An 18,077-nucleotide genomic window follows, 5' to 3' on the forward strand; every position below is an offset into this window, starting at 1 on the left:
TGAACACTTACACGATAACCCAAAGTTAACTCTAAAAGAAATCTTAAATGACATTAGTCGCAAGGAAAGTATGAAGGTTACGTACAAACAAGCATGACATTAATGAGAAATGACTAAGGTGATCCTATATGGTTTAATCGAAGAGTTTTTCAAGATGCTTTTTGCCTATTGTCATTATTTGATGACAACTAACCGATGATCGACAATGTGCATTGAAACTGATAGACGACATAGATTTATGTACATGTTCGTATCTTTTCGTGCATGCATTGATCAGTTTTTTAAAGAAAGCCCTCCACTTCTTATGGTAGATGACACATTCCTAAAAGAAAAATACATAAATATTGTTGTCAGCCCATGGTATTGATCCTTGTGATCAAATATTTTCGGTTGCATTTACTGTTATAGATAACGAGTCGAATGAATCATGGGTGTAGTTTTTTTATGCATGTGAATGCACAATTGAGACACTAATACAATGACATACCCAAAGTTAAAGTACAATTAACAGCTATCTCAAATAAGCACACAAAGCTACACAATATGTTCTCCCATACATGGCTAAATTGTCAGGTTGAATTTTACACAAAACACTACGAAAAACTTTTAACATAAATTTTGAATATCACTAGGTCAACTTTGGTAAAGCACAACCAAAGCACTCACGAGACAAAAGTATAATTATTTTCTTAAAAAGATTCAGGAGCAAAGGGAAGATGCATACAAGTATGCAACTAAGGTCATAAAAGAAAAACATTAGGCTAACATATACTTTTCAACTAGAATGTACAAGCGCTTAACCTCTAATATAGTAAAGAGATTTAATGCGAGGATTCTCACAATACATGGCTAAATTGTCAGGTTGAATTTTACACAAAACACTACGAAAAACTTTTAACATAAATTTGGAATATCACTAGGTCAACTTTGGTAAAGCACAACCAAAGCACTCACGAGACAAAAGTATAATTATTTTCTTAAAAAGATTCAGGAGCAAAGGGAAGATGCATACAAGTATGCAACTAAGGTCATAAAAGAAAAACATTAGGCTAACATATACTTTTCAACTAGAATGTACAAGCGCTTAACCTCTACTATAGTAAAGAGATTTAATGCGAGGATTCTCACAATACATGACAAGTCACTAAATCCTCTTATTGAAAAACTTTATCTCATGATGATGAAACTTTTTGAAAACCAAAAGAATAATACCCATAACATGTGTGGTGCCTAAAGTAAAAAAAAGTTGGACGATGGTAAGAAAGAAGCACGAAATCTATGTGTTCAAGTAGTGCATTGCCTTCATCGTCGATACAAAGCCTATAATCACTCTCACAATTGCAATGTTTATCTTAAAAAACAAACATGCTCTTGTAGAGAGTAACAGGTTACCGAGATTTTGTGCAAACATATAATCACGTGCATTTTGTACGAAGACAAGTTATCAGAAGATTACTACGATAAGTTCTACACTATTAAATCGTATCAAGCTGCATATAATACTTATTCATTTTTTCTAATGACGGATAATATCTCACATCACTCCTCCAAACCTTATTCCAGTCTTACCACCTAAAGCGCATCCTAAAACAAGATACCTTAAGAAGAAACAAAAAACAGAACACAAAAATGTTGGGTAATACAAGTGCAATCATTTTTGATGAAATTGGCCACAACCGGCGAAAGCACAAATAACATTATATTAGAGTACAGATGGTTTACAAAATCTGTATTTATTAGAAGTTGTTTTATGAATTCTTTCTTTGTATTTACAATCTTTTTTAATTAATTATTCCAATGTCTTATATCTTTTATGTATATAAGGAGTTCACAATGAATAATTATAAACCAAAAAAAAACATGGTAGTAGAAAGCAGTTCAAACCCCGTCACCAACCCCAAACAAGGAAGCAATTGTGTTAATTATACAACACATTGACCAGAATTATAAAGTGAAAATTGCCCAACTTCTGATAATTGTTTGGTGCAATGAACTTTACACAATTTGGCTTTGAGGATACAACTGAGCTTGGCCTGCTCATGGAGTCTAATCTACAACGTGTTGTCCAACTAAACTGCCTGGCACAAATCACTTAAGATAGCACCTTTAATAAAATGAAAGGGACTCACACTAGGTTAAAAAATGATAGAGAGAGAGAGAGAGATGGATAACAGGAATAAAAGATAGGCTTTAGTTATTATAGACTCAATCCCAACAGCCAATAATTGAGTTAAATGGCATCTACAGCCTAAAAAGGAAATTAAATGGTCTAAACAATACTAAAAAACCTAAAAACATCTACAGAGGAGGTGACTAGTCAAACAATCAAATGAGAGGAAACAACTAGGCCAATCAATCTTGCATGAAGTACATATCCTTATGTTAAAATCGATGTGAATCTGCTGATATGAATTGAATTTCCTAATTGGAAACAACAACACTTAAAAAGTCACTTGCTCATGCACAGATATCTTGATAAATTAGATCAGTCAATATCAAGCATGCACTAAACCTTTCAATGAATTGCCGTTTATCCGGATCTCCAGTGGAATTATTTCATCATATAAGCCCTCAAAAACTTCGTCAGCATGTACAGAATTTAGATGACTAAAACTAAATAAAACTAATCCAGTTACTATCATTCAATATTAAACAATAATGAAAAACACGACGGTTAAAAAGGTATACGGAATGCACACTCATGTTCTATGTTTCTTCTTCTTACTCGAAGAATTTAAATTCAAGTTTCTTTTCCCTTTGCCTGACCTTTTCATTCCACTTACAAGCTCTGTAACTTCAATAGAATTTGAAGCTGACTCTTCCAAAATGCTGCAATACCAAGTTGACAGCCACCAGAGTAAGATGAGTTTATTCAGCAAAAATTCTAGTTGGCAGGCAGAGAATTACCTTTTTTATATTTTTTGAGAGGAAACCCCAGTTCAGGTGGTGGGCCCCGGTTGAGATTGATGCTCTGCCATATGGCCCACTCCCAAGCACATAAAATCCCTCCAGGGAGCTTAGGCTTAAAGAAAGGGATGCACACCCTGGGTATCACAGTTACAAATCTCATTCTCAGGTTAAAAAAGTGAGTTTTCCTCAGGAAAATCTCTGTAAGTTGAAAATGTATACATTCATTACTAATATAGAGCAATCCTAGGGTGCTCCCAGAGCACCTACTAGAAATCATATTTATAGGTTGCATCTTCTCAATCAGATCTTATAGATGTACTTAAAACAGTGTATTTGATAGTAATCATGTTTTGGATCATGTTCAAAATAGGCTTTTTTAGTCATAAAATTTTGGTACCTTGTGAGCCATTGATTTTTGAAGATCTTAAAAAAAACTACATGTATGACATAATCACATGATCCAAACATTTTTTTCCACTAAATAAAAACTGTAGATCATATCTATAGTGTCTGATCAACGAAAAAAGCACTCAGATTTTGAAAATTTGAAGCTTCTACTAGGTGGCAGTAGGTTATCGGGGAACACCCTATCATTATTAATATAGAGTAATGCTCCGGGAACACCTACTCCCTCCTACTAGAAAGCAAAGTTGTAGATCATATCTATAGGGTCTGATCAACAAAAAAATCACTCAGATTCTGAAAATTTGAAGCTTCTATTAGGTGAGAGTAGGTGCTCTGGGAGCACCTTATATATATATAAATATATATATATATATATATAGAGAGAGAGAGAGATTTTGAAAATGAGGTAAGGGGCGTTTACAAAAATACTATACAACATAGGTTACTTTGAGCAATGGGGTGAAAGGCATTTACAAAATACCATATAATATAAGGTAGTTTCAGCAATGGGGTGAAGGAAGTTTAAATGATACGCAACATATAACAAAGTTTCCCTTTAAAAAAATATGCATAAGTTGTTTAGAATCTAATCGGCTACTTGAATAGTACCATACCAAATGTGTAGGGGAGAGAAGGTCCTCTCAGCTGCTATATAAAACGAGGGTGCCTCCCCTTCATTTAGTGAAAAACCATTGCCATCGGTAGTCAGCATTCAATGCTGCCTGACATGCGCCATTCAATGCCAGCTCAGCTCAGCATTGAATGATTGCTGACAAAAAAAAAGTTCACACCATCAAATGAAGCGGCATGATTTTTTTGTATATTTCAAAATCTTACAAAAAATCGTGAGGGTTTTAGCAGTATTTTTAAAATATCGCATTTTTTTTGGGTATATATCGTTTTGTGATTATATTGAAGCCTTTGTGAGCCAAGCAGAGAATTAATTAATTATTGGAGATTTCTAACAAAAATCCATCTATTACCTTGATTTCTTCTCAGCTTTTTTAGAAAGAGATCCCTCAACAATCCTTGCATGATACTTATGGAAAGGAGCACTCCCTTTTCTCTTTTCATCCTAGAGATATTAGAACAGTTGGTGAGAGAAGATGGCTAGTAAACACAAAAAAAAAAGAGAAACACTAGCACACCTGGAGAAAAGATTCAAGTGATGCTTGGTCATTTGGAGAAAAAGCAATCTCATCCCTTTTTTTCTGTACAAATTTTATGTTCTGCTCAACCTATATCATAGGAAAAAGAAAAAGGTGAGAGAATTGCCAAATTAATTTGATACTTGAATGCTGAAGAGCGCAGAAGATGGCAAGTCTTTAATTACAAGAAAAGCTCATTTTCATACTCTCCCGTAATTTAAGCTTGAATGAAAAAGAAAAAAGCAGACATCATCTCTTTTCATGAATATTTGATGTCAGATTATGATATCCAGAAACTTCAAGAGCATGATATTAATACAAAAAAAAAATATGTGAAGATGATATGTCCATCACGAAATCCACTACTAGTGCATCCTGCCTACAAAGTTTGCATCTGTAGAATACCAATATATACTACAATATGAAACAGTCCTAAAATATTCACTGATGTCAACTAAAAACCAAGACTATGTTTTAGTTTAATTTTCTTTTCCTTATTTCATTAATTAGTTTAACATTAGTCACAAAGAGCACAACAGAGGATGTTTCAAAAATCATCCTGCTACTTTCATTTGGACATTATTTTGGGTGTTGCATGGAATCTGGTCCAGTCTAGGAAATGTCGCAGATAGCTGAAGTGTAAGTGCATATCACAAACACCAAAAGGGATTTGTTTTAATTTTATCAGCAACAAATACTTAAAATGATTTTGGGTAAGATGCTGGGAGCTGGCCCTGCAGCAGAGTGTGCATTTGGCCAGCGGAGTGGGATTGAGGAGTGATGCTAATCCCACATCTCAAGATCAAAACCAGTCATGTGCCTGTGTGCAAGCTGATGCAAGCGGTTGTAATGAAGTATGTGGAATTACAAAAGCAAAGTGCAAAAGCACATAAGTGGACAATTACAAAGAAGATAGACAAGCACAAAAGTGCATAGACAAAAGTCCACTAAAGGACAATACAAAGAGTCAATTAAAAATAAAATATTATTGAAAATGTGCTTTGGGAAGCCATGAAAAAATATAGGGGGAACACTCCCCTATTTATATACAAATACAAGAGGGAGACCATTGGGAGCTCCCTTTCATAGAGACGTTGGGGAGCTCCCTCGGTCATATTTTTTTACTGTTGGGGCCCCTATCGACTCTATAGAGCGGGGCCCAATGACATGATAAAATAGAAATAAAAAAAGAAAATGAAGACAAAAATAAGAAAATGAAAAAATAGTTGTTTCTAATAAACAACTATAATTACATACAAAAAGACAAAAATGCCCTTATTTGGGCAAACTGTTTATATATATATATATATATATATATATACACTCCCCTTCAAACTTTACGAGAAAATGATCAAAAGTTTGCTGAGAAAGAGAAATCGAGGAGCGGAAAGAGCTTTGATGAAGAAATTTGTCAACTGGTACGGCAACGTAATAGTTCCTCTTAGATATTCATCACAAACATAGTGACAATCCATCTTAATATGTTTGATTCGCTCATGGAAGGTATGGTAGCTCGCAATGTAGATTACACTCTTATTGTCATAACTCTTCGAAGGTGTTGAGATGATGATTTCCATATCACTGAGAAGACTTTTAAGCTACACAAGCTCCATTGTTGTCATAGTCATTACCTGATATTCGGCTTCAGCTGAAGATAAAGATATTTTTTGTCGTTTCTTACACCTCCAATAGATCAACGAATCTCTTTAAAAAATACAAAAACCTATCATTTAGGTTACCACCCCGGATAATTAGATCTAAAGATGATGAAGAGGACAAAAAAAAAGCTCTTTTGAAACGGTGTTTTTAATGTATCACACAATCCTCATAATTGTTGCCATGTGCAATGTGGTAGGGACATGTTAAAACTGACTTGCTGCATGAACACATGAGTGATATTAGGTTGGGTGATAGAGAGATAAGTGAGAGATCCAATCAATTGATAATATGAAATAGAATCTTCAAGCAATACACTATCTTCAAGTCTTAATTTTGTATTTATGACTTTTGAGGTTTCCACCTTTTTATCGAAAACTTTTGACCTAGCACATATGTTAGCAGCTAACTTTATTTGAGAGAGAATATATCCTCTGAGAGAATAGGCAACCTCAATTCCTAAAAAGTATCTCAAAAATATGACCGTTGGGGCCCCAACGACAAGATGAGTGGGGCCCCTTGTGGTCTTAAAAAAGCAAAAGAAAAAAAGAAAAAGTAAAAAAGGGAGAGAAAAGGAAAAGGGGAGAGTTTACATGGGGATTTACCAAAATACCCCTATTGGGTATTTGGAGAAATAAGAAAACAAAAAAAAAAACATGTATATATATATACATATATGTATATATATACGTATGTATATATATATATATATATATATATATTTATATACATAATTTAACAGAGACCCCCAATGCAATGCATTTAATGCATTTTACAATCAAAAAAAGAAAAATAAAAAATAAGAAAAGAGAAAAGAAAAAGAAAATAAAAGAAAAGTAAAAAGACTGAAATGCCCCTAATGGGCAGAATTACAGAAATACCCTTTATCGGGTATATATATATATATATATATACATGATTACATATATATATATATATATATATATATATATATATATATATATATATATATATATATATATATATATTAACAACAGTACTGTTCATGAGGCAAGGTAGCTGTACAGGATTTTTTCCTGGATAGACAACCAGGTCTGGGCCAGGTTTTCCCCGTCTAATAAAAAAGAGATGTTGGGAACTGCTTCTTCATTAGTATAAAATAATGTTTATAACCATAATCCAAATGGATAGGATTAAGCCTATCACCATGATATTGATTCATTGAACAAGATTGTGTCACTTGGCGTCAAGTGGATAACTCAGTCCCGGCTGGTTGTTTTGTTAATCCAAATTGGTGGGTCTTGGATTTTCCAAGTCCATCTAACTCTAGGCACAAACCTGGAGAAGTTTGGCTACACTTCCTACATCCTAAGATGGGTTCTGAGCTTGCTAGGTTTTGAAACACCGGCATTGGTCATCAATTTTTTTTCTTGTCTCGAACCAACAAATCTTTCATTAGAACTACAGGCTTCCAAGCTTAGACCATTCAATTTAAGGCTGTTCAGGTGGCAGCGGCATGAAGTGGACAGGGCTGGTTCCACATAATCAAATGTAGGTACAAAATCCTCATATGATCTTGAATTGTGGCAAGGGTAGATGTAGAATTGAAGCAAAGTGCCCTTGCCCCAAGTTCAGAGCCCCTTCACCTTATGCACTTGGATTGTGGTCAGGGGTAGGTTCAACCTTGTGACACAGATTCTGTCAGCCCAAGTTAGTTGTACTAAGGATTCCCTGAGCAATGTTTCACATTGTTGGTCAAAAGAAAATTGATTTACAGATAAAAAACACAACTCTGAGCACGTGCTATCGCAAAGTCAAACATGTAAGCTTATTCAAAAATATTTACCTGATCCATGAATGGCTTTACAAGACGTCTGAGGCTCTCACTGGTTGTCTTTTTGCAAAACTTTCTAAAGCTGACGAGTGGAACAAAAGCCAACTCAGGGAAAGATACATGATAACTCCATTGAAAAAAGTGCTCTGAAAGTGTTTCAACTGCAGAGCGTACACATTGCTCATGGTATGCTTTCAGTTTCAGTAGCTGTTTTGGCACCTGTCAGACAAGTAACCAACTAATAAGTAAAGCAGAGAGCCGAGACAGTGAAGATCCTGAAAACTGATGAGGTAGTCTCTCCACTTGAACCAACCTTCAACATACTTGAAAAATTAAAATCTTTTGGAGCACTATTATCAGATTTGCCACCTTCCCCAAATTCTAGAAAGCTTAGAGATAAAGAAGCCACAGGAATGAAGACGCCACTAGAATGTGAAAGCGTATTCAACAAATGGATGCATTTTAGCCTCAAAGGAAAGAAACGAGGTCCAGGCAACATATGGGCAAGTCCATTTATCATCTGAATTGCCAAGTATAGCAAACTCTGAAGATCATGTTCCTTGATGTTAGCACATACAAACTTAACCCAAAGTTCAAGGCAGTTTACATACTGCCAATCTTGTATTTTCCTTAGTCCATCCTGAAAAACATGTAAAATATTAGAAAGAAGATAGAGAAATATGGATCTCGTGTACAAACAGAATTGCAACCACAATTATGAACAGATAAGCAGAAAATTGTGGGGAATAGGCAAAACACTCACTATATTTGGGAAACAACAATATCACAGTGAATTTCTCAAGAAGGGTAAGAACCGTTCTAGGTTCAATGACTTGATTCCATAAGAACATGAATGAGAGCAGGGCAGAGGAAACTAGAGAAGTTGTCGGTTTTCCAATTAACATCAAACCATGCTGCAATAGTTCCAATAATTAACATAATATAGATCCCAGCAGTGTTGGCCGATGAAATTGTGAAATCGCCCATAGCTGATCTATATCAAATCAGATAGTGGTCTGAAACATAGTGAAACACACTTGAGAATGCAAAATAATGCTCACGCACATGGAATTCATCCTATAAAAACTTCAGACTTCTTTTAGTGGCAAATTAACAAGTTTAGCATCATTATCTTCACTGTGGTAAACTTTCTCACTTGCAACTTTCACATACATGAAATAATAATTAATTTCTGTAAGCTTGGTGTCACCCACAGCTTGCCCACAATAAACCCTTTATATATGCAATTTCTATCATGATGAGCAGAACCACACCCTCTATAACCTTCCTGACACAATACTTGGGTTTGTGCTAAAGGAAAACATCATAAAAAATACCTGAAAGAGCAATGAGGCCACGCCATGAAGGTCCAAGACCTTATGACTTGTGATTGGAGGTGATAAACTTGCATGTGAGATAAATCCATCCATACAGTAACATGTATTTCTTTTACTTCTGAGAAGCCTCCAAATTGTCATTACCCACCATTTCCAAATCTACACCAATGTCTTCTCAGTGGCACAAGAAAGTAATTGATCGTCCAATCTATGCAACATTATCCATTGGCCATGCACAACAACACAAGAACAAAGGAACTAGCCTTTGCACACCCAAAGAGGTGGTGATCATTTTTCTGAAGAGTCTCTATCTAAAGGGACTTTTTCCTTTACCTTTTAGTGAAAGAACCTAAGGGATTTAGTTTTGTTGCACTCGGGGCTCTGAACTAATAGAGCACAGAGTAACTTCAGGAAACAAGTAAAAGAACTGTTTCTAGTTGAATAAAGTGAAAGGAGACAAATTGGTAAAAAAATATAACTTTGGATCATGAACATTTCATGGTGCTGAAATAAAATGACAAAGATTTAGAAATGAGATCAATACAATATCTATATTTCACATGGGTCCCTGCCTATACCCATATTGTGAGGCCAGCTTACTGACTGAGAAGGCTACCTACGTGCTAGTACTAGGCGATAAAAGTCATGCTCAGGAAACCTCATGTAAACATCACTTAGGTGCTTCTAAGTATGCTTGATCTTAATAAAAAAAAGTCTATAAAGACAGAGAATAGCAAGTTATGTTCAATTCCTGGGTTCTGTTCAACAATCAACATCACATACAAATGTATTTACAGAGTCATGGATTTTCATATTATGTTAAATATGCCGGTTTGCTTTCCTGGGTGCATGTCACAGTGCCATCTTGTGCTCAAGTAGGTGCACAATTTTTACTAATATTAGCGTACATCTTGTAATGGTGTAACATGTTAATCTTAACATTACAGCCACCTTGAATTTCATATTATACTATAACTGTTTTTTGCATACAATGTTAAAACATATAATTTCAGAAAATTTCTAGATCTTGAAAGCCTTTTATCAATCTTTTCATTTTGAAAATTTATTTTGTGTGTTTCTGAGCCACACAGCAAGCTGGCACATGTGCACTGCCTAGCTCTTTGACTATAAGACATTTAAGCTAGTTCTGATATCCAAATTTCACTTTTTCTTAAAATGATAAGATGGCATCATCATCAAAGAAAGTAGATGGCTAAAAAAAGCATTCAAACTTCACATTGGAAAAAAATGAGTTAATCCTTGTTATTTGAAGTAGTTTTTGAAGATGTTTGCAAAGTTGATCCCACAGTCACTGAATTTGCTAATTGCAAGTCATGGGTCACAAAGCCCAAAGACACTAATTAAGCAGGGATGGTCGTTCAAACTAAAAATGACTTAAACATGCCACGTTTTTTTAAATTGTTCCAGAACCCAAGGAATCGAGAGAAGCTCAAAAGTCAAAACACATATTCATCTATCCGCATCATCTGGCTTTATTAGCGAGAAGCAACTCCTAAACAATTGAAGGACTTTCTAAAGTTTCTATTGTCAATCATATAAACCCTTTGTTTGGAGTTTATGAGATATATGCTAGATCATAGGAACTGGAAATAAAATATTACTACAATTATAGAATAAGGAAACAAGGTTAGGGTTATAAAGTTAAAATTATATTCCTATGTTCTAAGACAACTATAATACACCTCAGCAATACAAGTAGATAAAGTTATAATACTACCACCTTCAGGAAAAAAATATATGAAAAATAAATTGTATGAAATCAATGGGGATTTATAATAAATATGTCACCATAAAATCCAAGTTTGCCATTTCATCAACTCTCTGATTGCTTTGAAGGACATAGATACAAGAGAAATTTCATTGTGCTGGTCAAGTAGAATAGAAACATGTTTCTAAAGATTTCCAATCTCTAATGGTGTTGGGTCAAACCAAAGTGCATCATCTGACCCAACCTCAGTCTCTTTCTTCCAGAAGGGGTGGGTATTGAGCTGGGTACATGGTGCAGGACAGACTTAGCTTGGGCCTGAAACTGATGGGCCCATGCCTAGGCAATCAGGCCAAGCCTTTGCCATGGGGTGAAGTGTAGCCTGGCCAAAATAAACATGGCACTAGGATGGTTTTGGAAGAAACAGGGCTAAAGATTTAAATAGGTCTTATGCAGATGTCGCTTAAGGATGTGAGGGTTGGATATTCAACTGGCTTAAATCCATTTAGAGGGATTCAGTATAAATTTCAATATCCAATTAGCTAATCAGAACAGACTATCTTTCAGTTTTTTATATCCTAATCCAAATCCAACATAATATCTGGCTTAAAATGTGTGTGTATCATAGTCACCTGTATCGTTAAAGGTAATTTCTCAGCGAGGGTATTTCTCGGAGAGATTTTCAAAAGTTGATAAATCTTGGGAATATCTTGGGAAAATCATGGGAGTTTAAAAAATTGAAAAAAATATAAATAACAACAAAAAAACCTAAGAAAATAATAAGTTTTGTATTATTTTTCTTTCAAAAATATAAAGAAACATGTTTTAAAGGTTTTAAAATTTAAAAGAAACAAAAAAATAGGAAATGCAAATTTAATTTAAAAAAAAAACTCAAAAATATCGTGATATTTTTTATTTGCTGATATTTTGAAAATATCACGATATATTCCCAATATTATCGGCAAGCTTGAAATTGCCGATAATATCATGATATATTCAAAATATCAGCGATATCGGTGACAATGGTGTGTATATATATATGCATGTACACGTGTGTACATATGTATATGGATATGGTGTTTCTATGGTGGTACTGAACCACCATAACTTATGGTGGTACACACTTGTTTTACACAGATCTAACCTCTAAAAGCAAAAACTAACCTTTGGATCATGTTTAGGATGTTCTATTTTCCATTTTATGCATTAAAGTTTATTTTAATAGGATATTTTAGACCATTTTTTATCCTTATGAATTGTGAGCCTTCGTTTTTTCACCATCTTTGAAACTGTATTATAATCATAGTCACAAATATCGGTCTTGGCTATATCTCGGCTAAGGCAAAATATCAGGATATTATATATTTTTCAATCAATCCCAGGAAAATCTATGAACTTAAAAATAAAATGCGAAAAATAAAAAAAAAACTAGGAAAAACAGTTTTCTTTCCTTCTTCCCTCCTTTTTTTCCTTCCTTTCTTCTTTCTTTTCTGCACCTGATATTATCACACGATATATATATATATATATAACTGTGACTATGATTATGGTATATTAGACATGATAAAACCTCATAATATAGTAAATAAACTATGTTGAACATGTCTGTGGGGGGTACATCTAACATTTGCTTGTTATATTCATGCAAACAATAGTGCACATCACCATATGGCATCATGGTTCAGAACCAACACACACAAATTACGCTGATAGGATCTGGCTTGCTAAAGGCTTTTCTCACCCATCTCTTCATCCAACTCCAAGTCTGATTAGGTTACATCCTATGTCACATGGGTGCAGGTGCGGGTACGGGTATGGGTACGGGTACAGGTGCAGGTACGGGTGCGGCACAATTTCAAAAATTTTGAAGACGGGGACTCGGCTATATATATTTTAAAAATATATATATAATTATATATATAACAATAAATTAATAATAAGATTGTAAATTTTACAGCAAAAATAAAAAAGTAATTCTATTGAAGTAACAACACAAACTTACCAAAATATAACACATAAAGAAGCTTGTGAGTGTGATAACAACAAAACTTATCATAAATCTGCCTCATCGTCTGAATTAGAGGGAAGAACAAGATCGAGGTAGTCCATGTTGAGAGTATGCAAATCATGTTCTCCCTCCAAGTCAAAATCTTTTGGATTTACATCTCAATACTTAGATGGTTCACAACTACATCAAAATATGACTAACTTAGTATCTAGCTTCAAACTTTGAATATAAATATTTAAATACGAACTTTGAATACAAAAGAAAAAAAAGTACATATACTCATCTTTGGTGTGACGAGAAATTAATCGTAGATTAGAGTGAACATAAACCAAATCCTCTGCTCTTTTACTAATGAGTTTGTTTCTTTTAATGTTGTGAATTTGAACATATGTGAGTCCAATTTCTTTCACAACACGATGATGTAGCAAGTTGGGATAACAACTTCATTGCAAGACGTTGCAGATTTGGTGTATCTGATCCATATGTTGCCCACCAATTAAGGGGATCTTCTCCGTCCCTTGCTATGAGTGTTGCTAAAGAATCAAATCTTCCAGTAAATAACTTTTCAAACTCACTATTTACAACCTTAAACATGTGAGGATCATTAAAAAGTTTTCCCAAATATATCATTTTGTTCCTTGATATCTCAGGATCTTCATTTGGAAAAACACGACCAACACCTGTTGTCAACCATTTTTTTGCATAATATTTTGGATTGAGAGAGTGTGCCATGCAATGCAAAAGTGTATTGCTTTTATCTCATCTTCTCACTAAAACTGAATGTACATAATTGTAAAATTCTGAATCATCAAGTACAACATCTTTCTTCTCATGTTTAAAAATGATACCTTGAACTTTTTCAATCTTATTGTCCCACGTTTTATAAATTCTATGAAGCATGGGTATATCTCTGTCAACTTCTCTCAACATTTCTCAAATAGGCTCTGTAAATTCAACAAAATGTGTAATTTTATCCCACCAAAAATCATCACAGATGCATTTTTTGATAGCTTGAGACTTAACATCATCTTCAGTGCGATAAAAATCTCAATCTTTATCAGCCACCATCATCATCAATGCATTCTTGAGTTGCTTAATTCTTTGCATCATAACAATAAGAAGCAAAACGAGTTTCAGCAACTTTCAGTAACTTGAGATCAGAATGCCGATTAAATATAGAAAGGGCATGATGATGGTTTACAACAAAATTTCTAATATTTCGATCATGCTCTATTTCCTCAATCTATAAACACATTTCATGTGCATGTGCATTATCTTTTGATGGATTGTATATACTCTTAAGTGCCAAATTTAAACTGTGTGATGCACAAGGAGTCCAAAAAATATGTGAATACGTATCTTCACTTGCCAAATTCATTCATGCACGATTGCAAACTGAAGCGTTGTCAGTAATGATTTGCACCACACTTTCTTCACCCACTTCTTTTATCACTTCAACAAATAATCTCTTTAAATATTCAGCATCTTTATACTCCCCAGATGCATCAAGAGTCTTCAAAAAGATTGGCTCATTAAGTGAGTAAGCATTGAAGTTTATCAGTGGACACCTTTGTATATCAGTCCACCCATCAGAAACAATAGACACTCCATGATGTTTTCATGCAAATTTTTTGGTCTCTAACAAGTCTTCAATTCTATTTTTTTCCTCTGCAAGAAAAACTGTTCTTAGTTTTTCTGAACTAGGAGGCATATAACCACTCAAATTACAATTAGTCAAAGATGTAATCATATCTTTCCAGTATGGACTTCTAGCTACATTAAAAAGAATTGAGCTTGAGTAAAAAAATCGACCAATCTTTTTATCAATTTCTGCTCTTGCCATGTTTTTGAATGATCCTTGTATTGTTTTATTGCCTTCCATCTTTCTTTTCTTCAAAAGCTCGAATCGCTTCTCATCTTTGCAATTTTCTTCTTTTCAGCTTCCTCTTGTTCTTTCTTTAATTGCTTTAACAAGTCTTTATCAACCCCAGAACATTGCCTAATTCCTTGACCACGAATATGCAAAAGATGTGCTTTCACACACGTATAAGAACCCGTGAAAACAATCGTACATAAATTACAATGAAACTGCACATTCCCACCACTACCACCACTAGCTTTTTATCCCTTTTGTCATAAGCCTCCAAAGTGGTTGAGAAACATCTAATTCAGAGTTAAACTTGAACCAACTCTATTGACACCACTAGAACTCGCCATTATATCTGAAAAGTGAATAGAAAATATGTAAATAAAGTTAATAAACACTTCAAAAAAATAGTAACAAGAGCTCCACCCCTCTAACTGTGTGTCTGATAGAAAATAACAAAGGCAGGGGTTGAGGCAGGGGGGAGAGCCCCCTATCAGAAAACAGATCTGAGGTGGGCTCCGCCCCCTGCCTGTAAACACCCCAAATTTTCACCCTCATCCAGTGTTTGTCCATTTCATGTGTCATTGCATATCATTGCATGCATTCGGAATACCATTTCATTGCATTGCATGGCATTACATGTCATTACATCTCATTTTTGAGATCCAGCATTCCTGTTTTCAAAACATTCAATCCAGACTTGAATTTTAAAGCTTTTATTTCAAAATCAATTTCAAAACCTGGGTTTTTATTCAATACTCTGTCATTTTCCAACCCCAGGACTTTATATTTCGAAATATTTTCTTAGAAAACAATCTGGATTCATTTCAAATTCAAATTTTAATCGATTTCAATTCACAGATGAGACCCATTGAGGTGGTGTCGCTTCTGAATTCCTCTAATCATCAAATTTCTTAAATTTTTGAAAGTTTCAGTCCGATCAGGACTCTGTCCTAGAGTCCAAATCCAGTCAAAAATCTGTTTTGAAGTCTGTTTACTTTCATTATTCAATCTTTTCCGTTTGTTTTCAAAATTTAGGTCATTTTACAGAGTCCAGCTAGTTCAGGACTCTATTTTAGAGTTCGGTCGAGTTAGGAGTCTAACCCTGACTGTGTTTTCTGACTTATTTCATCATTTCTTGATAAAATCTTTCAAAAAATTTTACATTTTGAATTCTAAAATTTAAAATCTCAGAGTCCCAAGAGTTCAGGACTCTAACTCGGAGTTCCAGTTCGCTTGAGACCCTATTTTCAAAGATCTTGAATTTCAAATGTCAATTTTAACCCTTTTTCAAAGCCATTTTCAGTGTTTATTTCAAAATTTCCAAAACTCGATGTGGACCCACTCAGTTGGCACCATATCCAGAGGAATTCTAACTCAGTTAGAACCCTATGCCATTTCAAAAATTCTAATTTTAAGATTACTTTTGAAAATCCTTTTGAAAACTCCTTCAATTTCAAGTTTTAAAATCATCTTTTTGTAAAAAACTCAAGTAGGGCCCACTCGGGGTGGTGCCATATTTGAGTCAGTCAGGGCTAGACTAGGGTTAGTTGATGTCTTGGTTAATATTAGAGGTTTAGAAGAGTCAAAACCATTTTGAAAAACTAATTTTGAAAGTTAGTTTTTAAAACTAGTGTTTTTAAAAGGTTTTTAAAGGTGTTTTAAAAAGCCAAATGTAGAAAATGCCAAGTGGCATTACATTTGGGGATTTTTTAGGAAAGTCTAGGGGTTAATTAGGCATTAGTTTAGATAATTTAGGCTAGGGGTAGTTAGGTCTTTCCACCCAAAAATCGCCCCCCCCTTAGAGAGTCCAAAAATTTTAGAAAACTTGATTTTTTAACCTAAAAAAATTTTTCTTTATAAAGAGGCCCCATGGGGGATGATTTTTCCAGCCACCTCCTATTAGATTCTTGGAGCTTCTCTCTCCTCTCCAACCTTCCTCCATTGCTGCAACTCCAAGGTAAATAATTTCTTCAATTTTTAATATTTTATTTAGTGTTTTTAATGATTTAAACCTAGATCTAGGCTTGGACACCCCTCCTTATGAAGATCCAACCATGGTTTCACCTCAAGAACCATCAAGAATCAGCAAGAACGATCCAAGAAGGTGATCTAACCCTGTTTTGGATGATTTACAGGGATTTTAATCCATTAGAATGGATTTTAATATGATTCTTTACATTATTAACCAATAAAATATATGATTTACCCTTTTAATGGGTTAAATCTATGTTTTAAAGGTGATATCAAATTCCAGCCATTTATTCCCTGTTTTTATTTTATTTTTATGGTTTATTCATGTTTGTTTTACGTTCTATAGCATAGAAATAATTTTTATTTAATGTTTTATGGTTTATTTTATTGATTTACATTAGTTAATGCATGGTTTTCCAAGTTTCTTAAATTTCTGTGTGTTTTAGGTTTAGAACAGTAAAGATAATGTTATTTCGGATTGAAGTACTCATTGTTTATTTCTGATTTTTTTATATGTGGTGCATGCATGAGTTATTGAGTTACTGTAGAAAAATTAGAGGTTTTGGATCTCGGGAACCCTGTCAAACAAATCAGACATCAAATCAGGTTTTTAAAGCTTTAAAATCGTGGTAAAAATCAAGAAGGTAAGTTGCTGTGATGATATTTCTCTCATCTTATATCTGATTTTAGATCTGTAAAGTGCTATGGATTCACATTGAGTAGATCTGTCTGCTGTGAAATTTCCAGATTTTTTTATCACTGTTTAGTATTTTTCCCTATTCAGAGAATCTGTTTTTAAATTTAAAACGCGTTAGGATTTACCAAAACCCAAATCAGACTTGTGTTAGTCATAAATCCCAAACCACAGATCCAATTTATGATCTGTAAAACGTGAGTATTGTTATTTTTCTATCTACTGTTCACCACTATAATTTTAGAGATTTTTGTTTAGGATTGCTGTTTATGTCTGTATTGTCAATCTGAAGTAGCCGTTTTAATCCCTGTTAAGAGTGATATATTTTAGCTCAGATTGCCGGAAGAGTTTCTCCCTAACCGGAGATGCTTTTCCCAATCTGTAAATTGGGAAATCTCTATTTTTCGTCTTAGTTAGTCTCTGTAAAATTTTATGGATTTTTATGGAGATTTGACCCCTAGTTCAGGTCTTGGATTGAAACTGGTTGGTGAATTAGGTCAAAAATAGCATATTTTTAGGGTTTAATGCAATTTTTGGATTAATTCAATGTCAAAAAA

The 18,077-nt window shown here is 34.1% G+C and overlaps 1 protein-coding gene across 1 annotated transcript in view; it reads right to left on the minus strand.

Moving 5' to 3' along the window:
- Positions 1–18,077, minus strand: part of LOC149818443 (uncharacterized) — a 1,135,480-nt gene that overhangs the window by 17,539 nt on the left and 1,099,864 nt on the right. Inside the window, exons 18-19 of the mRNA XM_089986219.1 lie at positions 8,228–8,554; positions 7,927–8,133 (exon numbers count right to left, since the gene is read on the minus strand). Of these exons, the coding sequence (XP_089842345.1) occupies positions 7,927–8,133; positions 8,228–8,554 (534 nt within the window). The remainder of the gene's footprint in view (positions 1–7,926; positions 8,134–8,227; positions 8,555–18,077) is intronic.

Source organism: Nuphar pumila, chromosome 13 (assembly GCF_984573655.1).
Source record: "Nuphar pumila chromosome 13, dmNupPumi1.hap1.1, whole genome shotgun sequence".
NCBI classification, from domain to species: Eukaryota; Viridiplantae; Streptophyta; class Magnoliopsida; order Nymphaeales; family Nymphaeaceae; genus Nuphar; species Nuphar pumila.